The sequence below is a fragment of the Eschrichtius robustus genome, chromosome 19 (genome assembly GCF_028021215.1).
Source record: "Eschrichtius robustus isolate mEscRob2 chromosome 19, mEscRob2.pri, whole genome shotgun sequence".
Taxonomy (NCBI): domain Eukaryota; kingdom Metazoa; phylum Chordata; class Mammalia; order Artiodactyla; family Eschrichtiidae; genus Eschrichtius; species Eschrichtius robustus.
In genome coordinates, this window is record NC_090842.1 from 57,469,501 (window position 1) to 57,493,217 (window position 23,717).

A 23,717-nucleotide genomic window follows, 5' to 3' on the forward strand; every position below is an offset into this window, starting at 1 on the left:
GGGCCTTCCCCGGGAGTTGTGGGCGGGGTGGGGGTGGGGGGGGGGAAGTATCGGTTAACCCCTGCTTGGCTGGGCGGGCTGGAGCTCCGCGGGCCGGAACCCGCGAGTCCGGGGCTCCCCAGCCACACCCCTCGCGGGATTTAAAGGGGCAGGAGGGGCTGGGCCCGGTCGAATCCCGAACCTAGGGAGCGGGCATGAGGCGCTGCCCGTGCCGAGGAAACCTGAGCGAGGCGGAGGCTGGGACGCTGCCGGGGACAGCCCGCATGGGACTGGCGGCACCGCGAGGGGGGCGGCGGCGGCAGCCGGGACAGCAACGACCTGGGCCCGGCGCAGGGGGCCCGGCAGGGCGGCCGGAGAGGGGCGGGCCCCGGGCCCGGACCGAGGAGTCCAACCTCCACATCGAGCCTGAGAGGGCCGGCCTCGGGCCTGAGTCGGGGACCGACGGACAGGCTGAGCCTGAAGCAGCTGGCTCCGGGGCGGGGACGGAGCGGCCCAGCCAAAAGACGGAGCCAGGCAGGTCCATCCTCCGGACACATCCAGGAAGGAGCTGCCACTGGTCAGAACTGGAGACAGCCGGTGACTGGACGGAGACTAGGACAGATGGCTTTTGGACTGATCCACACAGGTCTGACCTCCAGCGTCAGCCAGAGAGGGCTAACCTCTGGGCACAGCAAGGGGTTGATGGGCCCTGGGTAGAGCTAGAAATACATGGGTCACAGACCCAGCCAGAGAGGGCCAAGCCCAGAGGTGATAACCTCTGGACCCACCAGAACAGGTCCAGCGTCCGGACTCAGCCAGAAGGGGCCTCTCTCTCAACAGAGCCAAATGCTGATGGTTCTTGGAAAGAATTGTACACTGATGGCTCCAGGACACAGCAGGATACCAAAGACCCCTGGACAGAGCAGCACATTGATGGCTCCCAGATACAACAGGATACGGAAACAGCCTGGAAACAGCTTGACATTAATGGTTTCCCAACACAACAAGATACTGATGGCTTCTGGCCACAGCCTGGCACTGATGGACCCCAGACACAAGATACTTATGGACCCCAGACAGAGCCTGGGACAGACTGCCTTTTGGGGGAACCCAACCAAGATGGCTCATTAGAGGAACCAGAACACGGGGAGTTGGTGACTCACCTGTACTCTCACCAGGAGTGTTGCCCCCTGGCCCCTGTGCCCCACCTCATCATCACTCCTGAAACCCCCGAGCCTGAGGCTCAGCCAGTGGGACCCCCCTCCCAGATTGAAGGGGGCAGTGGAGGCTTCTCCTCTGCCTCCTCTTTCGACGAGTCTGAGGATGACGTGGTGGCCGGGGGTGGAGGTTCCAGCGACCCCGAGGACAGGTCTGGGGTGAGTGGGACCCATCCTGCCCTTGAGCCACATCCCCACAGATCCCGTATCCGCCCCCCCACCCCCGCCTTTCCTTTGAGAAGTTCTCTAGAACTCCACCAGCAATTTCATCTCCAGGCACCTCTTCCATCCAACAGCAGGGTTACTAACCCTCTCCAGGCAGCCTCTTGCTAATTCTCTTCATTTCCCCTCGCCACTGCCTCCAGTCCTGGGGTCTAAAATGGATGGCCACTGGCCAACTTCATGGTACCCAGGAATCCCTGAAATTGTGTGAATCTGTGTGTGTATACACATGTTTTTGCAGCAAGGGTCTGTGACTTCCGTTGGATCACAGTCTGTGACCCCAAACTCTAAAGAACACCAGTTTAGGCAGACAGAAAGGGTGCACTTTCTACCCCACTTTCCTAAGTCTGGGGCCTGTAGCTGCCTTAAAGGGTCATCAGCCTTCACCACCCCTTAGCTCATTCACTTTTGTAGGGAGTGAGCTCCCAGCTTTTATCAGGTTCTCAAAGAGCTGTGTGAACCCAAAATGCTAAGGGACCCCCAGCCTGGCCAGGGACTCTCCCATCTCCCCATTGCGTTGCCCCCCAGCTCCCCAGGGTGCTCCTGCAGGCTCTTGTTTACATTCTCCACCCTCATCCGCAGCTTGGGTGCGGTTCTCTGGTGAATCAGGAAGGCCATCAGGGCAGGTTCAGGGAGGGAGGGTCAGCGCATAGGCAGGTGTGAGAGCCTCCGGTGGGTCTGCCTGCTGGGTCCTCCCATTGTCCTGGGGCCCCTGGCTGGAATCTGCCCTGAGCCCCCCTCACCCCACATACTTCCCTTTAGGAACGTGCTCACACATGTGGCCACAGATGTAAGAGATAGACCTGCCCCTACCTGCCTGTGCCGGAGCCAAGGCGCTGACCCTCTGGGGCTCTCTGCCATTGCTGTTCCCTCTGCCTACTCCCTCATCTCCTTGGTATCTCAGAGCAGCTGAGCTGGAGTGAATGAAGAAACAAAAATAACAGCTATCACTCGCTCATGCCCAGCCCTGTGCTAAGCTTTCTTTTTTATTTTTTTATTTTATTTTTTTCTGCCACACTCCGAGGCATGCAGGATCTTAGCTCCCCGACCAGGGATCGAACCCAGGCCCCCTGCATTGGGAGCACAGAGTCCTAACCACTGGACCGCCGGGGAATTCCCTGTGCTAAGCTCTTTGCTTATATTAACTCATCTTAATCTTCACAGCAGCCCTATGAGGTAGATACTATGATCCCCATTTTATAGACGAGGAAACTGAGGCACAGAGACTCATCCAAGGTCACAGACCTTGGAAGACACAGAGCTGAGATTCAAACCCTTACTGAATACCAGGCGCTTTTCCAAGTGCTATATGTGTGTTAACTCTTTGAATCCTTATAAAAGCACTATAAGATTGGGATTATTATTATCTGCATTTTACAGAGGGGAAAGTAAGGCCTAGAGAAGTGAGGTCACTCGCTTAGAGTTGGCCACGTCTGGTCGGAGCTTGGATTCGTCCCTAACTTTCCTTCCTCCCAGGCCTCCCTGTCTCCAGTGTTTCCTCATCCCCTAGAATCTGCCTCCAGGACCCAGCTCTGACTAACTTTTGAATGTTCCCATCTCCAGAGTCTTCCATGGCTCCCCAGGGCCTGCCTGATAGCGATCAGGAGTTCAGTCCTGCGTTCAGAGCTTCCTGTCTCCAGGCTCCTTTCTAGGTTCAGCTTCCTTTCTCCCCTCCTGTTCCCTTCTGCTGCTGCAACGGAGCCGAAGTACACACTGTTCCCTGAACATGTTGCAGCCATCCTGCCTCCGCTCATTGCTCAAGCTGTTCCCACCACCCAGAATACCCCTCGCTTCCTTCTTGCTTCATTTTGAAATCCCATCTGACCTTAAAGGCCCAGCTACTTTCTCCCCCCCGCCACCTTCCTTCCTTCTCACGTCCATCCTGTCCTCCTAATCAGACAACAGACAGTCCCCGGGTCCCTAATTTGTGTTTGGCCCCATGTTGGCTTTGCCGGGAACACAGTAGTGACCCAGACACTGCCTGCATGGAGCTCCCAGGCCAGTGGAGGAGACAGACCCATCACCAGGCAGTGACAGCTCAGAGTGCTCAGGGCTGGGATGGGAGAAGCCCAGAGGGTTGTGGGAGTCTAGAGAAGGTGACTGGCCAGACCTGGGGTATCAGAGAGGGCTTCCTGGAGGAGGAGGAGATGTGAGCTGAGGCCATGATGAAGCCATCTGAGAAAGCCCAGATTAACCATCAGATCTAAGAAAAAAAAGAGAGAGAGAAAGAAGATACTGAACCTGCTTATGAAAAAAAAGAAAAAAAAGACATTTAATCAACCTCCTTCAACCCAAGCTACATTTTTGGAGCACCTATTGTGTGTCAGGCCATGGCTGGGGACACAGTTGTAACCATGACAACCCCAGTCCCCACCCTCAAGGCTTGTAATCTAGCAGGGCTGTAATGGATAAGCCCAGGGCAGTGGAATCAGACCAGAGGTAGAACCCCAGCACTATGCTGTGTGATTTAGGCAGGTGACTTCACCCATCTGAGTCTCTTTTTCCGCCTCTGTAACACAGTCAGCAGTCCTCCTGGGGTTGTGTTTTTAGGATTAAGTAGGTTATGGCACACTGAGCCTTTGTCATTGTGCCTGGAATGTTCCAGGTGCTTAGTAAACAGGAACCTTTATTCATCACCTCCTCTCCATGGCTGGCAGCTGGCGAGGGGAGGGAATAGCCCTTCCTGAATCCTTCAGTCCAACCCCTGCCTGTGTTTGACCTTCCCACTGTCCATTAGATGTCTGCTAGGTAGCTGGGCTCTGGGGGGGAGGAGAGAACATGGCCTTGACCCCGGGGTGGGGGGAGATGAGCCACATAGCTTTTTTCTCTGGAGACAACTCATTCTCCCAATCCTTGCTAAGGGCCTGCTGTGTGCTTGGAGCAGAGAAGATATTTGTGTGTGTGTGTGCGTGTGCACACGTGCGTGTGCGTGCGTATGCAAATGCAATGAATCAGGCAGTAACCAGGTCTCAAGAAGCTCTTGCTTGAGTCGACGTGATACAACTAAATCCTTGTTTTCTGTTTGCTTCTCTGGTTTTTTGTTGCTCTCCCTCTGTCTTTCTCTGCATCTATGTTTTTTTCTTTCTCTGTCATTACTTTGTATCTGTGTCTCCCATTCTGTCTTTCTATATTTCTTTCTCTTCTCGTACCTCTGTGCCTATCTCTGTGTCAGTTGGCAGAGGTCAGGATTTGCTATAGTGACAAACAGCCCCCAAACTCAGTGACTTGGAACAACAAAGGATTTTTTTTTTTTTTTTTTTGGCCCCGAGACTTGCAGGATCCTAGTTCCCCAACCAGGGATTGAACCCAGGCACTTGGCAGTGAAAGCACGGAGTCCTAACCACTGGACCACCAGGGAATTCCCAACAAAGGATTATTTTCTTTCCTACTTCACATTGACCGTGGGTCAGTGGTGGGTGAGGCGGCCCTGCTGCATGCTGTTTTCACTCAGCCTCTGTTTCTCTTCCTACAGCCCCCCACGGCTTTCTACAATAGGGAAAAGAACATGGAGAGTCACTCGTTGGCTTTAAGGCTTCCACCCAAAAGTGACACGTCTGCTCACATTTCATTGGCCAAAGCTAAGTTCAAGAGGGCAGGGATATCCCTGGTAGGGGCACAGGCTGGAGCTATTTGGTAAGCAGCTGTCATGACTGCTGCAGTCTCCACCTTTGTCCCTGTCTTTGTCATCACTTTGTCATCTGTCTCTGTTTCTGTCTCTCTCTGTGGTTCGGCCTCCATTCATCAACTCCTGCCTTTATCATTTTCCCTGGAAGGTCTGACTTAATTCAGGGACAGCAGGCTTCCACCTTTTTGGTGTATATATGTCGGGGGACGATTTGGGAGTTGCTGGTGACTGCAACACAACCTAGCCTATCTCTACTCCTTCGAGAAGGACAGAGAGACACAGATACAAAGTGATGACACCGAGACAAATGGACAGAGACTCTTCTCCGCCTTTGCTGAGGCCTCTGGGGAGTTTGTGATTGCTGAGGTCAGTGAGCTTTGCTCACCCCAACGAGCTTGGGCCCAGGGATCCCAGGAAGCCCCCCTAAGGACCCCAGGTCCACCTTGGTTCCCTCTCATGGCAGCAGCGCCATCCCCCTCCGTCCCCGGCCTTAGCCCTGACCCCACCCTTTCTGCCCCACACAGAACAAACCGTGGAAGAAGCTGAAGACAGTGCTGAAGTATTCGCCCTTCATGGTCTCCTTCCGAAAACACTACCCTTGGGTCCAGCTGTCTGGACACTCTGGTGAGTGTGGGGGGAGAAGGGCGGGTGGGGGACAGGCAGGGCTGGGCAGAGACGCCTGGGCGGGGAAGGAACTGCCGTTTGTACTTTAGTTCCCCCATCTGTAAAATGGGCTTGGTGACGGTCTCCAGCTCCTGGGGCTTTTTTTTTTTTAAGTTTTAATTTTTATTTATTTATTTATGGCTGTGTTGGGTCTTCACCTCTGTGTGAGGGCTTTCTCCAGTTGTGGCAAGTGGGGGCCACTGTTCATCGCGGTGCGCAGGCCTCCCACCATCGCGGCCCCTCCTGTTGCGGAGCACAGGCTCCAGACGCGCAGGCTCAGTAATTGTGGCTCATGGGCCTAGTTGCTCCGCGGCATGTGGGATCTTCCCAGACCAGGGCTCGAACCCGTGTCCCCTGCATTGGCAGGCAGACTCTCAACCACTGCGCCACCAGGGAAGCCCGCTTATGGGGCTTTTATGGAAAGTGCTTAGGCCTGGGCTGGGCCATTCGTACATCAGGATGGAGGGCTGTTTCCTGTTATCCCGGTGGCAGGGGCCAAATCTTCGACCGTGGGGACAGATGGGCCTGGGCTCACATCCGAGTTCCGCGCTTTATTTGTGGATGACCCTGGGCAAGTTACTTTCCCTCACTGGGGCTCAGTGTCCTCATCTGTAATGCGAGATAATCGTACCTCCCTTGCAGGGTAAACTAAAGGGTTAAAATCAAAATGTATATTGACATTGAGAGACAGACCCCTCATAAATGGCAGTTACCAGTCCCCGTCCTCACCCTGTGGCCAGAGCAGAGTAGGCCCCCAGTAAACCACAGCTATAATGGTTTTTCCCCAGGACCTAGCACAATCTCTTTAGCACATAATAGCACAAGGCCTAGAATCTAGCATTTTTGGTAAAGGGCTAGATAATAAATATAAACTACTCAACCTGTGATTACACTCACAGGTTTTGGGTCAGGAATTCAGACAGAGCATGGCAGGGATGGCTTGTTGCTGCGCCACATCTGGGAATTCAGCTAGAACAACTCGAAGGCTGCAAGCTGGAGACCTTTGGAGGTTCATTCATTCACACACCTGGCAGTTGATGCTGGCTGTTGGCTGGTTCTCGGTTGGGGCTGCCAGCTGGAAAGCCTATATGTGACTTCTCTGTGTAGCTGCTTGGGCTTCCTCACAGTATGGTGGCCTCAGAATAATCAGATTTCTTACATGGTAGCTCAGGACTGAAAGGCAAGTGTCTCTGCCAACAAAGTGGAAGCCGCATCTTTTTTATGACTTAGACTCTGAAGTCACAGTGTTGCTTCTGCCATAAGCCCTCTCAGATTCAAGAGGAAAAGAATTAGATTCCACTTCTTGATGGGAGTGGCAAAATTCTAGAAGAGCATGTGGGACATGAGCTACTGTTGCAGCCATCTTTGGAAAATATAATCTGAAAATACTATCTGCCTCAATAAGAATTTGTAATTCTAATCTACACTATCTGCATGGCCCACAAAATGCCAGATTTGTAAATTAACAAGGCCCTGATTGTTAGCACTCTGGGACTCCAGGGAGAAGCAAATGCAAATCTGCTTTGGAGAGTCATGCTGTTGACTCAGATCTCACAAAAATTCCCATTGCTGATTGAGAGCTCATAATCCAAAATTACAAAACAAATGAGGACACAGTGTGCTGTGAACAGGGCTCTGTTTAAACAAAATGCAGAACTAGGTCCTTCCTTCACCACCTCTGGCCAAGATTTTGAGAATTGCTGGTAGGGAGAGAAAGTATTGCGGAAGGGTCAGGCAAGATGATGGTGGCCAGGACCTGATACATACAGGAGGTGGGGGGATTCTCTTGCTCATTCAGTTTTTGACCCTCTCATTGACTGCTGCTCATAGGGAACTTCCAGGCAGGAGAGGATGGTTGGATTCTAAAGCGTTTCTGTCAGTATGAGCAGCGCAGCCTGGAGCAGCTGATGCGCGACCCGCTGCGACCTTTCGTGCCAGCCTACTATGGCATGGTGCAGCAGGATGGCCAGGCCTTCAACCAGATGGAAGATCTCCTGGCAGACTTTGAGAACCCCTCCATCATGGACTGCAAGATGGGCAGCAGGTAGATTCAGGGGCAGCCATGGGGCAGAGGTAAAGGGTCGGGGGGACATTTCTGAAGATAGCGCCAAGCCAATCTTCAAAGCGGTTGTACCAGCATCCTTTCCTGCCATCAGTGTATGACAGTTCTGTTCTATCTTCTCATCAACATTTTGTATTACCTGTTTTATTACTTTTAACTATTCTGGTGAATAGTTATGGTTTTAATTTCGATTTCTCTGATGACCAAACAACTTGAGCATTGATTGGCCATTTGGATATCCTCTTTTGAAAAGTGCCCATTTTTCTACTGGTCCCTCTTTTTCTTTTTATTATAAAGATTTATAATTCTTTATATATTCTGGATACAAGTCCTTTGCTGGAGATACACACACACACACACTCCAACTCTCCCATTTCACTCTCTTAACGTCTTTTGATAAACAGAAGTTTGGTTTTTTAAAAAATTATTTATTTATTTATTTAGTTAGTTTTGGCTGCGTTGGGTCTTTGTTGCTGCACGCGGGCTTTTCTCTAGTTGCGGAGAGCGGGGGCTACTCTTCCTTGCGGTGCACGGGCCTCTCATTGCGGTGGCTTCTCTTGCTGCGGAGCACGGGCTCTAGGCATGCGGGCTTCAGTAGTTGTGGCTCGCGGGCTCTAGAGCGCAGGCTCAGTAGTTGTGGTGCACGGGATTAGTTGCTCCACGGCATGTGGGATCCTCCTGGACCAGGGATTGAACCCGTGTCCCCTGCACCGGCAGGCAGATTCTTAACCACTCTGCCACCAGGGAAGTCCCGAGAAGGACTTTTAATTTAGTACAGGTTGTCAATTTTTTTCATTATGGTTAGTAGCTTTGTGTTTAAGAAATCTGCCTACTCTAAGGTCACAAAGATCTTCTCCTATGTTTTCTTCTACAAGCTTTGTTTTAATTATCACATTTGGATCTGCAATCCACCTAGATTTAATTTTTGTATATGGCCTGAGGTAGGGATCGAGGTTCATTCCCCTCTCCCCACCGCCATATGGATATCCTATTGACCTAGCACCAATTATTGAAAAGACTGCCCTTTCCCCACTGAATTGTGGTGCCTTCTTTGTCATAAATTGGGTGAATGTACGTGTGTGTCTGTGGACTGTGTTCTGGTCCATTGATCTATTTGTCTATTCTTGTGCCACGCTGTAGTTTTGTAACATGCCTTGATATCAGGGATTGTAAGTCCTCCAGCTTTGTTCTTCATAATTTCCCTTGTTATATCCTCTGTGTCCCAGGACCTACCTGGAGGAGGAGCTGGTGAAGGCGCGAGAACGGCCCCGGCCCCGGAAGGACATGTATGAGAAGATGGTGGCTGTGGACCCTGGGGCCCCCACCCCCGAGGAACATGCCCAGGGTGCAGTCACCAAGCCCCGCTACATGCAGTGGAGGGAGACCCTGAGCTCGACCTCCACCCTGGGTTTCCGGATCGAGGGCATCAAGGTGAGGGCCAGGGGCTGCTAGCCTGTTTGTAGAGGGCTAAGAGCTAGATCTGAGTCAGGGCCTCCCAAGGAACCAGGGTGTCAGAGAAAGCAGGAAAGAAGCAAGATCTGGAGAGAGAGCAGGAGACTGCAGAGGATGGAAAGATGCACTAGGAGGGGTCCTGCTTCTCTCTTACCCCTGTGTCTATCACAGACCAAGTTTTGTTTATCCATCTGCCTGAAGGTCTCTTGATTCCATCTTCTTTCCCCTCCCCAAGACCCAGACCCTGTCCTAGTCCAGCCGCATCTTCTCCTGCCTCAGCCTCCCTGGCCTCCCGGATGCTGGTCTCACCTCCTCTGATCCCTCATCCAACACAGCAGTTGGAGGGGCTTTTTCCTCCTTATAGAGAAAAGTGTTCTCTTTTCTTCTTTATTTCTTTTTTCTTTTTTTAAAAGTTGTTTATTTTATTTATTTATTTTTGGCTGTATTGGGTCTTCGTTGCCGTGCGTGGGCTTTCTCTAGTTGTGGAGAGCAGGGGCTACTCTTCGTTGTGGTGCACGGGATTCTCATTACGGTGGCTTCTCTTGTTGCGGAGCACGGGCTCTAGGCACATGGGCTTCAGTAGTTGTGGCTCGCGGGCTCTAGAACGCAGGCTCAGTAGTTGTGGCTCACGGGCCCAGTTGCTCCACGGCATGTGGGATCTTCCCGGACCAGGGCTCGAACCTGTGTCCCCTGATTGGCAGGCGGATTCTTAACCACTGCGCCACTAGGGTAGCCCCTTTCTTTCTTTTTTTTGTAAATTAAATCTAATTGTTTGAATAGCTATTCACACAGCTCGAAAGTCAAAATAATATTATAAAAGGGTATATAGGAGAAATCTCTCTCCCAACCCTGTTGCCGTCCTTCCCATTCTGTCCCTCCACCACCCTCTCCTCATGGGGAACCACTTTATCAGTTTCTTATATTTCTTCCTGTATATACAAACAAATGCAGTTGTATATACTACCTTTTCCTCCCATTTTTTAATTTATTTATTTGGCTGCACTGGGTCTTAGTTGTAGTATGCAGGATCTTTTTAGTTGCGGCATGCTAACTCTTAGTTGCAGCATGTGGGATCTAGTTCCCTGACCAGGGATTGAATCCGGGCCACCTGCATTGGGACTGTGGAGTCTTAGCCACTGGACCACCAGGGAAGTCCCTCCTCCCTTTTTTTTTTTTTAACAAAAGTTGGCATAGTCCTGGAGAGTTTCCCATATCATTTCGTAGAGAGATAGGAGATCCTCTTCCTCCCTCCCTCCTTCCCTCCCTTCCTTCCTATTCCTTCTATAATAGCTCTTTGTGGATGTGCCACAGTCCCCTATAGATGGCACAGAGAAGCACTTTCATTTCTTTGAAAGGGTCCTGTTCTCTCCTGCCACAGGCCCTCTGCACATGCTGTTTCCTGTGCCAGGACTACTTTTCCCCTGTTCCCCTGGTTGACTGACTCCCAGTCATTTTCCTGACTCCTTCCAAGTTTCACTTCCTCTGGGAAGCCCTCCTTGATTTCCATCCGACTAGTTCAGGGCCCTCTCTTTACCTCCTTATAACTCCCTATACTCCATTATTCTTATCTCCCTTTGTGATGATCTTATTCAGTATTTGCATCCCTCATCTGTGCTGTTACCTGTACTATTACCTCCATGTTAACCATTGCCCACAGGACACCTGGCACAGCATGGCAGAATGACTCAGGGGGCTCTCTGTGCCCCTCTCAGACAAAAAATAACATTAGTCTCTTTTACTGAGTGCTTACTTACTATGTGCCAGGCACTGTGCAGTGTATCCTACACACCCAATCTCTCCTTATCCTTATACCAGCTTTAGGAGGTAGATACTAACACAATTCCCATTTTCCAGATGAGGAAATCAAGGCTGAGGCAGGTGAAGTGACTTGCTTAATGCCACCTAGCTAGGAATTAGCAGAGCCATGATTCAAAGCCAGATCCACCCAGCTCCAAAGCCCACTTGGCTAGACTGGCTCAACCAGGGGGTTCAAGTTTAGACTTGAAGGACTGGTTGCTCAGGGGTATGACTTGGGGCTAGGCAGGTGGGCTAGCTTCCCCTGAACAGCAAGTGAGCCTGGAGGCGGGTAGGTGGCCCCTGGAAGTGCCTGAGGCTGCTTGGTGTTGGGCGTGGGAAGGAAAAGGTATGACACCCCTCATCCTGTAGAAAGCCGATGGAACCTGCAACACTAACTTCAAGAAGACGCGGAAGCTGGAGGAGGTGACAAAGGTGTTGGAGGACTTTGTGGATGGGAACCGCGCGATCCTGGTGAGCGGGACACCTATGCCCCCAAATGTAGCAGCTTAGGACCACCACCATCATTGTTCCTCTCACATCAACGGTCTTTTGCCTTGGGCCGAGGTTGGCTGACACTGGCTGGCATTGCTCCCCATCAGGCCAGCTGGTGGGAGGGCCCTGCTCTCACGTCTGGGGGCTGCCTCACTGTCTCGGCTCCTGGCTCGATCCAGCAGCCCAGCCTGGGCTTGTTCTCACGGGGGAAGCAGCGGGCCAAGAGAACAAGTGAAAAAGCAAAGCCTCTCGATGGCTAGGCTCAGAATGGCCACCATCATTCTCGCCATGTTCTATTGGCCAAAGCAAGTCATGAGACCAAGACTAGATTACAAGGGAAAGACTCCACCTCTTGGTGGGAGGAGCTGCTAGGAATTGTGGGTATTCATGTAATCTACCAACCACACTCTTTTTTTTTTTAATTTTTATTTTTTGTATTCGTTTATTTAGTTTTGGCTGTATTGGCTCTTCGTTGCTGCACATGGGCTTTCTCTAGTTGCAGGAGCAGGGGCTACTCTTTGTTGCGGTGTGAGGGCTGCTCATTGCGGTGGCTTCTCTTGTGGTGGAGCACAGGCTCTAGGAACGCGGGCTTCAGTAGTTGTGGCACACGGGCTCAGTAGTTGTGGCTCATGGGCTCTAGAGCACAGGCTCAGTAGTTGTGGTGCACGGGCTTAGTTGCTCCGCGGCATGTGGGATCTTCCCGGACCAGGGCTCAAACCCGTGTCTCCTACATTGGCTGGCGGATTCTTAACCACTGTGCCACCAGGGAAGTCCCCAACCACACTCTTGTCTGTGCCACCCTGATGCATCCAATCCCTGCCCCCCCCCACCTCCCATTTCCCCATGGCCCCCTTTATCCCATTCTGGCTGGGGTATGCCTACTCCTTTGGGGGTATGGGATGAGGTCAGATCTCAAGGTGGGTAAGGACCCACAAAGTCCATAAGCTAACCAAGAAATCCTCCCTCTCATGCACAGAAAAAGTATGTGGCACGCCTAGAAGAACTTCGTGAAGCTCTGGAGAACTCCCCCTTCTTCAAGACCCACGAGGTGCGAGCTCCCGCCACCATGGGAACAGAGGGCCCTGTGTGAGGGGGAGTGTCGGGGTCCAGGTGGTACTCAGGAGAAACCACCGACAGGGTCACAGGCCAAAGCTATAAAAGGAAGCCCCGAGTTTGGGGGTTTGCTTCTTTAGGGTAGGCAGCACGAGGGATTTCAGGGAGGTGGGACAGTTAGGAGCATGGACCCCAGCCAGGTGGCCTTGGGATGAAGGCTGGCTCTGCTGTGTGACCCTGGGCATATGACCTACCCTCTCAGGCCTCAGTTTCCTCCTAACGTGGGGAGGAACAATAGTACCTTCCTTATAGAGCTGCTGAGGTGGGAGATGAGCAAATGCAGAGCGCCGTAAGGAGCACAGAAGTGCTCTTGTGATTATTTTATACCCATGATTATTTACAATTATTGTTACCTGCCTTCCTCATTTGGTGGCTCTCCCCCCTCCCCTTTCCTCTCTCTCCTTTCCACAGCCTGTGTCTCTTTGGAAACATTCGTCTCTCTGGGGCTGTCTCAGAAAGTCCGTGGTGACGTCACTGTGTCTATCTCCGAGTTCTTCCGCCTCCCCCCTCAAGCCCCTCTCTCCTCTTTTTCCTGATATCACTGACTTCTGAAAGAGCACCGATCTGGGCGTCAGGCCAGCCTGTGTTCGAATCCCAGCCACCTGAGCCTGGGCAGCAGCTCCGCAGGCCTGTCTCCTGACCTGTAGGACAGGGTAACAGTAGCACCTGCCGCACGGGTGTAACGAAGGTTAAGTGGATTAATATAGTTAAAGCCCAGCCCATAGGAACCCTGCAGTATGTGCCAGCTTTTATGGTCACGTTTGTTATCACCAAACATCACCCTCATCACCCTTCTTACTGCCTTTGAGCTTTACACGCAAGTCACAAAGAGGAGGCCTGGGGACCCCACCTCTTCTGTCCTCAGGTTTGGTTTCACCTGCCCGGTGACTAAACATTTAAAAAAATTAGTTGCCAACATTGAAAACATGAGAGTTCACACTAAAATCGGGATTTCCAGTTTCTCTTGGCACCACGGGTGACATGGTAACCCTGGGCCGCTCGCCACATGCCAACAGCCCTCCAGAGCTGGGCAGCCTCTGCCTCTTCTGACAGCCACCTGCTCGCCTGCCCAGTCATCTGGGTTCTCTGGGAGCACTGGTGTCTGAAACCCGACTAGAAAAAGGGAGAGGCTTGCAAACCTGGCGTTAGATGAAGGGAAGGAATGTATTTCTAACTAAAAAAGAAAACACAACCCAGTATCTCCGGAGGGCTGTGTGGCCAGCTCCACAAGGCAGCTTGTGAGCTGTGGAACGTGGAATGCTGCAGTGACCCCAGGAGGCGGGGCAGTTACCATCACCCCCATTCTACAGATGAGGAAACTGAGCCGGACAAAGGAAGCCACTTGCCTGGCGTCACCAGCAGCAGTCCGCTGGGGCTGAGTGGTTGCTGCCCCTTCCCGCGGGGCGGCGTTATCCACTCCCTCAGTCCCCGCCAGGCCCCTCTGACGGCTTCAGGATCCTGCGGGCGTTTGAGTTTGTACCCCAGTTTGAAAAAGGATAATAGTTACCACTGTTTTGCATTTGTTTATACGGGCTACTCTTCTAAGAGCTTTCTATGGATTAATTCACACATAATATGCACAGCAACCTTTGAGGTAAATGGTACTCTTATTCCGTTATTCCCACTTTGTATATGAGGACACAGGGATAAGGAGAAGTTAAGTCCCCTGCCCAAGGCCACACAGCCATAAGTGGCAGAGCTAGGGTTTGAACCCAGGCAGCCTGGCTCCAAAGTTCATGCCGTCAGCCACCCTGCCCAGCAGTCTGTGGGGCTGGGACCTTGGCCAGTGCCTGCCCCTCCCTCTAACCTCCTGCCTCTCCCTCTGCAGGTGGTAGGCAGTTCCCTCCTCTTTGTGCATGACCACACCGGCCTGGCCAAAGTCTGGATGATCGACTTCGGCAAGACAGTGGCCCTGCCTGACCACCAGACACTCAGCCACTGGCTGCCCTGGGCTGAGGGCAACCGCGAGGACGGCTACCTCTGGGGCCTGGACAACGTGATTCGCCTCCTCCAGGGCCTGGCCCATAGCTGACCTGCTCGCCCACCATCACGTTTATTTATTGGATGGTGCCCGTCTGGCTGGAGGGGCCCCGAGATGCATGGGGGCCTGAAGTCCAGGGATGGGAAAGGTTGCACTGCACACCACGCAGGACCAATGCAGAAGATGCAGAGGGCCTTGGCGATCAGGTGGCACCGCACCCTCTCGGGGGCGGGGAGGTCGTTAAGAGCCCGAGAGGCGCGTGCCACGGCTGGGTCCTGCAGTGAGTCAGAACCAGACTGGCTCCCCTGACCAGCCAGGAAGGCTTCTGAGGGGCTGCAGAGGCTGCAACTAAGCCACGCGCCCTGAGAGAACACAGTGCACGTGATGCAGGGCACAGGCGTGACCTCAGGCCACCACATGGATGACTGTAACCTCAGCCTCCTCGTCAGCCCCTCCCTCTGCGAGCTGGCCCCTCGCAGGCCCGAGAACCGGACCTCATTTGTGAACAAATGCAGCAGCGCTTGGTTGGCCCGCCCGGGAGAGTCACCGCCCAGTCTCTTCATCTGGGGTCCCTCCAAGTGCTGACAGAGGCTCTGAGGGTGTGGCACCCTGGGACTGGCCTGAGAGCTGCCACTGCTGGGCAGGGCCCTGTTCACCCTGTCCTGCCCGCCCTTGGCCCCGTGGGCTCCTGCCCTGCTCCTGGGAGAACTCTGCTGCGCCCCCTGCAGACTGAAACCACAGCCACGTCCCACGCCAGCACCGTGGCCAGCACAGCCCTGTTCCTCAGGCACCAGCTCAGCCTCGGGGCTTCCTCCTTCTGCCCTTTACCCTTTTCTGTCTCCTTCCTCCTAGTGGACGGTGGTGGCAGGAAGGGCATTCAGAAGGAAAAGGGGGAAGCAGGCTCGGGAACCAGCTGCCTTCCTCGGGAGGGCCCCCATCCCTGGCCTCTGCTGTGAAAAGGCCCAGCTTGGGCCTGTGGTGCAGGGTAGGTGGGCCTGCAACCTGGTCCAAACCAAAGACCCCAGCACTCTGAGGTGTGGGTAGTGCCCCTCTGTCCTCCTCCTGCACCTAACTTTGGGTTCCTGGCCCACAAGGCTGGGCTTGGGGAGGACAGGTGCCCCCCTCTCCCTTAGCCAAAGCTCTAACGTGGTCTTCCAGCTGACGTGTGCTCCTTTTCTACTGACCATCTTTATACTTATTTATATGAGAGGTAGTTGTTAAGACGGGGCAGCGCTGGGGAACAGGAGGCAAAACTGCTTCACTGCCTTCCCATGACGACACCCCAATAAACAGCAAATTTACAGTCACCTTTGTCTTTTGCATCTGGGGCTTGTGGGCTCAAAGCTCATAATTGGAGCATTAGCGTCGGGTGGGGTGATGGGATGATTGGTCTGGGGCAGAGGCAGGCTCAGAGTGGCTGGGTTCATTCATCCGCTTCACTGAGTTGCTACTCTTGTGCCCGGCTCTGTGCAGGGGACACAGGGGTGACCAAGACAACTCCAAGCCCTGTCCTCCAGGGCTCCCAGGACAGTGCACCAGATAACAGTGCCAACCAGGGTGTCAAGGCTGGGGTGGGTAAGAAACACTACACTGTAGTTTCTAATAAAACCCTTTGTTGGGCATGGGGGACACAGCAGTGACCAAGACAGATCTGTTCCTCCCCTTTCTGAACGGATGCAATAGGTATTCGTTAAATGCTCTCTCTCTTTCCCTGTCCCCCTCCCCCATCTGTATAGGTACACTCTGTCTGGTTTGAATCTCGGCCCTGCCGCTTGCCAGCCATGTGACCTTAGGCCAGTGACTGCACTTCTTCAGGCCTCAGTCTCTCCATCTGTCAAACAGGGAGGATCTAGTACCTTCCTTACAGGGTTGGAGGATTTGATGAGTTAACAGGGGTAAAGGGGTTGGCACAAATAACTAGTCTTAGAGGCTTTTGCTTTTGTTTTTAAATCAGGAGAACACATAGGTGGAGGAGGTGCTCAGCCCGAGGGAGTCTTCCCGGAGGAAGTGACAAGGAGCCAGGGTAGAGTGGTTCCAGAATTGTCTGTAACACAGGGCCGGGGGGTGGGGGAGACAGGACACCCTAGGCACCTGAGAGGCCACTATGCCTGGCTGGTGGCAGAAAGCGTGAGGAAGAACAGCCTGGGGTAAGGGAGGTGACCTGGTGCGGGGTGAGTTTAGTCCCTGCCCTGCAAGAAGTATCGAGGAGGTAGGTGCTGGAAGCTTCTCTGGAGGGGAGTGCTGAGACCTGGTTTGCATTTTGTTTTTTGGTTGTGCTGCGTGGCATGCAGGGTCTCAAGTCCCCACCCTCCCACCCCCCACCCCCGACCAGGGATCGAACTGTACCCCCTGCAGTGGAAGCGCGGAGTCCTAAACACTGGACCGCCAGGGAAGTCCCTGGTTTGCGTTTTAAAAGGCTTCCCCGGCTCCACATGGACACTGGGAAGCAGCAAGGGGTCCAGAGAGAGGGGCAGACAGCAGCCAGAAACGGGCGGCTGCAACACTGAGCCGGGGTGCACAAGCCCTGGGGTCTGAGCGGTGGGCAGTCTCTCTCTTGCAGAGAGGGAGCTTGTCTGCGGGGCTCCTGGCTATAACCCCAGCCCAGAGTAGGTGCTCAATACTGTGGGGACGGGCTTGGGGGAGCTGAGGCCCAGGATTGGGACTGGATGGATTCGGGGGGGGGACCCTGCATGAAGGATCTCTGGATGGAGGTCCTCAGAGATCCAGCCCAAGCCCCCAGGCTGTCGCACAGAGAAGATGGGGCACTCTGAGAAAGGTGACACAGCCGAGCTGTGGCTGCGCCCTGTCACCCCGGGCTCGGGGCTGCAGCAGGCTAGTGGCCGGAGTCCCGTGGTCGCAGGAGCAGGGCCTGGCCGCACAGGCCGGCCCGCAGCCCGCCGACGGGCACCACGTACTCCCGGCCATCGGCGGCCCGAGAGGGCGAGAAGTCCGTCAGCTGCAGGTTGCTGGCCCGGACTTGGTCGTAATCCCACAGCTGGTAGTGCCAGCTCTTGCCCTGCTTGGCGAGAAGGTAGACGGCTCCTGGGGAGCCTTCCTCTGGCAGGGACGGCGGCTGGCGGGGCGTGCCGGGTGCTGGGTGGAACAGGCCTGGCAGCTCAGGGTCCTCGTCGTAGCCGAGGCTGGGCATACCCTGCACACCCAGCAGGACCCCTGGGAGGTGAGAGGGAGGCTGTGAGCGGGAGCTGAGCCCTGACGAGGGGCTGGGGCTCCCTGAGTCCCACCACAGCCCTCCAGGGTAGGTGCTGCCTCCATCCCCACACTGTCACAGAGAGGTCAGCACGGGCCAGCAGGCAGACGGCTGGGCCGGGATTTGGACCCATGGTGTTGGGCTCTAGAGCTGCAGGCATTTTAAGTCCGGCCTCCAACAGCCTGTCAGCACAGGGAGGTGCCAAGGCGGCACTGAACAGAGCAAACATCGTCACCTAGTTGTCACCAGCTGTACAGAAGAGCAATGCTCAGAGAGGCATGCACACAAGGGAGCCTCCATCCAGGCCACCTGACGTGCAGCTCTGGCCTCCTCTCAGGCAGGTGGGAAGACGAGGATGCCGACCGTAGCTAACACTTACTGAGACGTGTAACATACCAGGCACCATTCAAAGAGTTTTACGTCCTCTGCCTATGATGTGGGTGCTACTGTCGCCTTCATCTCCAGATATAGGGCAATGGAGGCCCAGAGTCACGGAGCCTGGAAGTGGCTGGACCAAGTCTGCAGCCCAGACTGTCTGATCCTTGTCTGCGCTCTGAGTTTCTGTTTGTGGAAAACCCTGATTGGCGGACACTGAAGTACCTGCTGCTGGCCAGGTCCCTGCTAAGTACCCTGTAGGGGCAGGGACGGCCCAACCCTGGTGCCTGCGTTGGGTAGTGGGGAGGTGCCAGTGCGAGGGTAAGAATGTGAGGAGGGGAGACAGGGGGCTGGGGAGATCCAGGGTGAGGGCACAGGGCATGGGAGGGGGGACCCACCTGCACTCACTGCCCAGTGGGCCTTGTGGCCCTTCCTCTGACACGGCTCGTGGTTGAAGTCCTCGTCATAGCTGGCACTGGGGTTAAGGCCAAAGCTGTGGTGTGGCCCTGGGACCCACCCGTCTCCACCCCTGCCCTGCTGCTCCCTTCCTGGCCCTGGGATACGGGATAAGCAGGGGATGTCCGGCGACAAGGTGCTGCAGGACGTGGTCTCTGTTGGGACCACCCAGGCCGCCGTAGAGCACCTCTGCCTGGCAGCCCAGTGCCTCTTGGGCCAGCCTGCCCATGTCAGTCACTGCAGGGACAGAGCAGACACAGAAAGAGTGATTGCTGTGTGCCTGGCACCACGCCAAAGGCTTTCGGGAATCAACGCCTATAACTCTCGCCTTGACCATCACCTCTTTGAACAAATGCAGCAAGTGAGGCACAAAGAGGGTAAGCTGCTTGTCCATGGCCACACAGTAGGAAATGGCAGAGCTGGGCTGGAAACCCCAGGTGGCCTGGCTCCAGAGTCCACCTTGTGACACTCTGCTCTACTGGGGAGGGGGACAAGGGCCCAAAGAATGGAACAAAGCCCCCTTATGTGCCCGGTGTGTCCTAGCCAAGCTCTCCAGTCCCCTCCTGCAGCACACCTGGCTTGAATCCCTTCCACATCCAACCTACCTGAGAACATCTCCCCCTGGGCCGTGTAACCTCTCTCCATGGCCACCTGCACCAGTCTCTCCAGGGGGGTGCCGCTGAGGGGCGCCAGGAGAGTGCCTGCCATCCACAAGGCCACCAGCCCGCACCTGGGGAGACACAGGCCCAGCCCCCCAACCCCTAACTCGTGTCTTTCTTGGGCCCCCTCTCGCCTGGAAACTGGAGTGTGGGGAACAGGTTTGCCGCCCTGGGGGAATTCCCTTCTCCTCTCCCAGGCCAAGTGGGGAGACCTGACTCCCCCTCCTGGGACAGAGGCTGGCCAAGGCCTGAACCAGGGCTGGAGGTCTGGGGGTGTGGGTGGGAGGGTAGGGAGAGATGTCACCTGGGCTTCTAGGAGGAGCAGGTGCCAGGGTGGCGTCAGAGATAATGGACCAGGTTCGTTTGATCACTTGCTTATTCGTTCCAACTGTTTACTGTGCATGCACCCAGGACCCTCACCTGGTAGGTTCCCCCTCTCCCTCCCCTCCTCGGCCTCCTCCTTCTCCCCAGGCTGCCTGGGATGAACCCACTCTTCCCACACTCCTGGGTCAATCCTCACAAAGCCTGGTGAGGGCAGAGGCTCAGAACACACGGCCGGCCAAGGCGTTGGGGTCCCGGATTAGGGCACGTACTGAGGGCCTTCTTGGATGAGGGAGGGCAGGTCAGCACAGAAGAGGATCCACTGCAGGTCACTTCTGAAACTGAATCACAGTCGCATTCAGGTCATGCGGGAACCAGCTCCTAAGGTCCCCCGCATCGAGGGCTGGCTGGGAGTGGGGTGTCAGGGATGCTGAAGGGGAGGAACGTGGGCCCAGCTGTCCTGAGGCCCGAGGGCCGCTCTTGGCTGGGTCAGACTTCCTTCATCCCTGTTGAGACCCCGCCCCCCCCCAGCCTCAGTTTCCACATCTGCTCAGTGGGAATCATCCTTCTGCCTGCTGCTCCCTGCTCTTTCCCTCAGTTACTGAAGAGGCAAAGAGCAGATGTGCAAAAGCTTTGCAACTAGGACCCAGAGGGATTAAATTATTAGAAGGGGTGTCTCTACACCATGGATGAAAAAATTAATAGTCAATCTAAGAAAGAAAGAGAAAATTTTATTCGAGCCAACCTGAGGATTATAACCTGGGAGACAGTCTCTCAGAAAGCTCTGAGGACTGTTCCGCCTGTGAGAGATCAAAACACAGTTATATATAAGTTTTTGAGACAAAGGGTTGGTTATATGTCAAATGACATATTATTGACAGTTTACTCAATCCAGATCTACAAGTACAAAGCAAGTTATGGGTCATGGGTCATTGCGATCCCTTAACAAAATTAAGAAGGAAAGCTGTCTCCTAAGGAGTTGTGACCCTTGATGAGATCAAGAAGAAATGTTATCCCCTGAGGAGGTCTGGTTAATGCAAACGCACAATACACGCTAAACGGGAGGGAGGAGGCCCCAATGGGCAAAGAAAAATTTCATGTTTAAAATTCTCTCATCTTGCCATAAAATATGAATTTTATTTTATCAATACCCAAACTCTGAATGCTTTTCCCCTCTCAAACCTGTTTTTTAGGCAGTTAGATACGCTGGGAATCCCTTCCACTCAGCCTTGAGCAAAACCAGGTAACAAGTGCTCCAGGCCTAAGAGATCACCTTGATAGACTCCCCACACGCTTCCCCAGCCCCATTCCTGGGAAGGCCGCTCAGAATATTTTGGTGATCCCAACCCCTCCCCCCTCTCCCCCACCAGGGCTCAGGAGGTGCTGGGCAATGTGCTTATATTTCTATCCCAAAGCCAGTGAAAGAGTAAGGCTGAGGGGGGCACCTTCCTGATGAGAGGAGATGATTATCACAGCACAGTGGTTCGAAGCAGGGAGCCCCAGTGCCATGCCCTTCCTCTCCTAAGCACCGTGGCTAAGTGACTTCACCTCTATGAGCCTCAGTTTCCTCACGTGGAAAATGGGACAATAGTAGTTCCTATCTTGCAGGGGGAGGGATAAATTAGGAGTTTGCAATTAACAGATGCACACTACTGTCTATAAAATAAGACCTACTGGACAACAAGGATCTACTGTATAGCACAGGGAACTATATAGTCAGTATTTTGTAATAACCTATAAGGGAAAAGAATCTGAAAAAGAATATATACAGACATATATATATGTTTTTACATATATATATATCTGAATCACTGTGCTGTACACCTGAAACTGACATGACATTGTAAATCAACTATATTTCAATTAAAAAAAAAACCAGTTCCTGTCTCATGGAATTGCTGAGGTTAAATTAATAAGTAAAAAACACTTAGAACAGCACCTGGCATATAACAGGTAACTGTTACTTGCATTAAATTTGCCTCATTATGGGGGAATTCCCCAGCGGTCCAGTGGTTAGGACTCTGCACTTCCATTGCAGGGGGCACGGGTTCGATCCCTGGTCAGGGAATTAAGATCCTGCAAGCTGCGCAGCACGGCCAAAACAAAAAACAAACAAACAAAAAATTTGCCTCACTATGGTTGGGGCGTTTAGTGCAGATTATAAACTTGTCTAGAGAGCTGGAAGTTTCTTCAGTGAGTCTGGTCACTTGTCCCTCTTCCCTTCAGCCCCAGCCCAAGTCTAGCCCCCTCCCCTCCTGCCTGATCTCCTGGTGCTCCAGCTTCCTCCTGGGCCCCTAGACTCCAATCTCACCACTCTACTCCTCGAAGGCAGTCTCTCTCCCTCCCTGGAAGGGCACAGATCCATTCCACAGCTCCCCAGGGCCCTCAGGACGGTCCACCTTCCTTCACACGCCCGCCTCCCCGCCCCCCATGCCCTGTGTGGTCTGCTCCTGCCCACCTGGCAAACCCACATGTGCCACCTCCTCTGTCCCAATAAAGAAATATTTGCAGGTCCTTGAAAAGAACATCTCTTCATGTCACTCTGGGCCTGGGCACAAGCTGTTTACTCTCCTCATCACGTACCCCGGCATAACTTGCTCGACAGCACTCAGGGATCCCCTCCTTCAGGCAGGCCCCACTGACCCCCCAGCCTCGGTCAGGCACTCCCTCTGGGCTCCCTCCTCACGGCTCTGACCACTCTGGGCTGTCACTGTTTGGTGGAGGAAGGGATCTGTCTCTCCCACTGGACGAGGTGCTCTTGTGAGGGCAGCTTTCCTCATTGCTGAAGACACACCGCCACTGAAGGGGTCTAAGAAAGGGGGCTGAAGCAGTCAGACCGTTTGACCTTGAGGAAATGGGAAACCCCAAGAGGAGATGGCAGCAGTGATCTGGGGACAAGTGGTTGGGTGAGACCCTGGGTGGGTGGGTGGGAAGGGGGATGGGGACCCTACCGGTTCTTGTGCAGCTTCAGGAGCCTCTTCACGTCCTCTCTGCTCCTGGGGACTGGGCCGGCCCTCTCCAAGGCCTCCTTCAGGAGCTGGCTCTTCTCCAAGCCGAAGACGTGAGGGGGAGAAAACCCGGTGGTAGGGGGTGGAGGCGGCAGTGGCGGTGGTGGGGGAATAGGGGTCTGGAGACTTGAGGGAGAAGGTGGAAAAGCTAATTCCGGGAGATTTGGGGGTAGGAGAGGAGGTGGAATTATGGGGGCCTGGGATGCAGGGGTTTGGGGAGGAGGAATTGGTGGCTCTAAAGAAGGAGAGCATGGAGAAATCATTTTGGGGTCTGTGACTTGGGTTGGAAGATCGAGAATGAGAGAGGGAAGGATCCTCCAAAATGTGCTGGTCGCAGGGATGGAGATTTTGAAGGTTTTAGAACTGAGTTCCAGATTTTGGGTGCTGAGCAGTGGAACTGAAAAAACCAGGGCTAAAATCTGGAACCTTGGGAGCTGGGATTGAGGCTGACTTAAATCACAAGGAATCTGAGGGTTAACGGGGTCCTTTAATGTGAAACCAGATTTGTGGTATAAGTTGGGATGCAGGGCTCAAAGAGTGACACTTAGTAGGAGTTAACTTCTTATCCCTGGCTAGATTTGGAAACCTGGCGTTCAATTTCAGGACATGAAAGCTCAGACCTGGGACGAAGCACCTAAAGCGTGGGATTTACGGCCACAGTGCTAAAGACTTGGGGAATTTAGAACAGATCGCCCCTTCGCATCCCAGACCCGAGTTTGGAACCTTAGAGCTGACCTTTGAGTCAGAGGTCAAGAGGTCAAAAGGACACCTGGCAGGGAAAACAGCCTAGTCGTGGAGAAAGTCCTGAAATCAGAGCGCAACAGGAAGAGTCTTGTGGGTTGGGGAAGGCTCATAGATCGGAGGTCGTTGGGAGCCGCGATACCGCTGGGATAGGGTACGGAGTCGCGACGTAAAACGCGCCTCCCCTTCCAGCAAAATGGCGGCCGCGGCGCACAACCTTTCCCAAACCCGGAGGTAATACTCGTAACTCGTGTCCGCCCCGCGAGAACCGCGTTCCGATTGGCAGGAAGCGCGAGAGGGGGTGTGGCCTTCACTGATTGGTCCGTAGCCCCGGGTGCCGCAAAAG

At 53.9% G+C, this 23,717-nt stretch overlaps 2 protein-coding genes across 3 annotated transcripts; one reads left to right on the plus strand and one right to left on the minus strand.

Annotated features, from left to right (window-relative positions):
• The first annotated feature begins 85 nt into the window (after positions 1–85).
• ITPKC (inositol-trisphosphate 3-kinase C) lies at positions 86–15,910 on the plus strand. The gene is made up of 7 exons (XM_068529107.1): positions 86–1,355; positions 5,568–5,667; positions 7,537–7,750; positions 8,995–9,199; positions 11,387–11,488; positions 12,486–12,557; positions 14,451–15,910. Exons 1-7 carry the CDS (start codon positions 195–197, stop codon positions 14,652–14,654), a joined length of 2,058 nt encoding a protein of 685 aa, XP_068385208.1. The 5' UTR covers positions 86–194; the 3' UTR covers positions 14,655–15,910.
• Positions 15,911–16,943: 1,033 nt separating this feature from the next.
• Positions 16,944–23,568, minus strand: ACTMAP (actin maturation protease). Of its 2 annotated transcripts, none has more exons than XM_068527678.1 (6): positions 22,574–23,568; positions 19,895–19,957; positions 19,248–19,372; positions 18,750–18,879; positions 18,585–18,655; positions 16,944–17,774 (listed from the first exon to the last, which is right to left on the minus strand). In XM_068527678.1, exons 1-6 carry the CDS (start codon positions 22,891–22,893, stop codon positions 17,437–17,439), a joined length of 1,047 nt encoding a protein of 348 aa, XP_068383779.1. In that variant the 5' UTR covers positions 22,894–23,568; the 3' UTR covers positions 16,944–17,436. The 2 variants fall into 2 exon arrangements, with proteins under 2 accessions (XP_068383779.1, XP_068383778.1); XM_068527677.1 differs by having other exon boundaries at positions 19,895–19,963.
• Between the last annotated feature and the right edge of the window lie 149 nt (positions 23,569–23,717).

What these genes read in the sequence shown, in the direction of transcription:
- ITPKC (XM_068529107.1), top strand. Translation starts at nt 195, where the DNA reads ATGAGGCGCTGCCCGTGCCGAGGAAACCTGAGCGAGGCGGAGGCTGGG. An exon ending in ACCCCGAGGACAGGTCTGGG is followed by an intron (nt 1,356 to 5,567) that starts GTGAGTGGGACC and finishes TGCCCCACACAG; the next exon opens with AACAAACCGTGGAAGAAGCT. An exon ending in ATGGGAACCGCGCGATCCTG is followed by an intron (nt 11,489 to 12,485) that starts GTGAGCGGGACA and finishes TCTCATGCACAG; the next exon opens with AAAAAGTATGTGGCACGCCT.
- ACTMAP (XM_068527677.1), bottom strand. Translation starts at nt 22,893, where the DNA reads ATGATTTCTCCATGCTCTCCTTCTTTAGAGCCACCAATTCCTCCTCCC. An exon ending in CTGAAGCTGCACAAGAACCG is followed by an intron (nt 19,964 to 22,573) that starts GTAGGGTCCCCA and finishes ACTGTGATTCAG; the next exon opens with TTTCAGAAGTGACCTGCAGT. An exon ending in GGACATCCCCTGCTTATCCC is followed by an intron (nt 18,656 to 18,749) that starts GTATCCCAGGGC and finishes CCCCAGTGCCAG; the next exon opens with CTATGACGAGGACTTCAACC.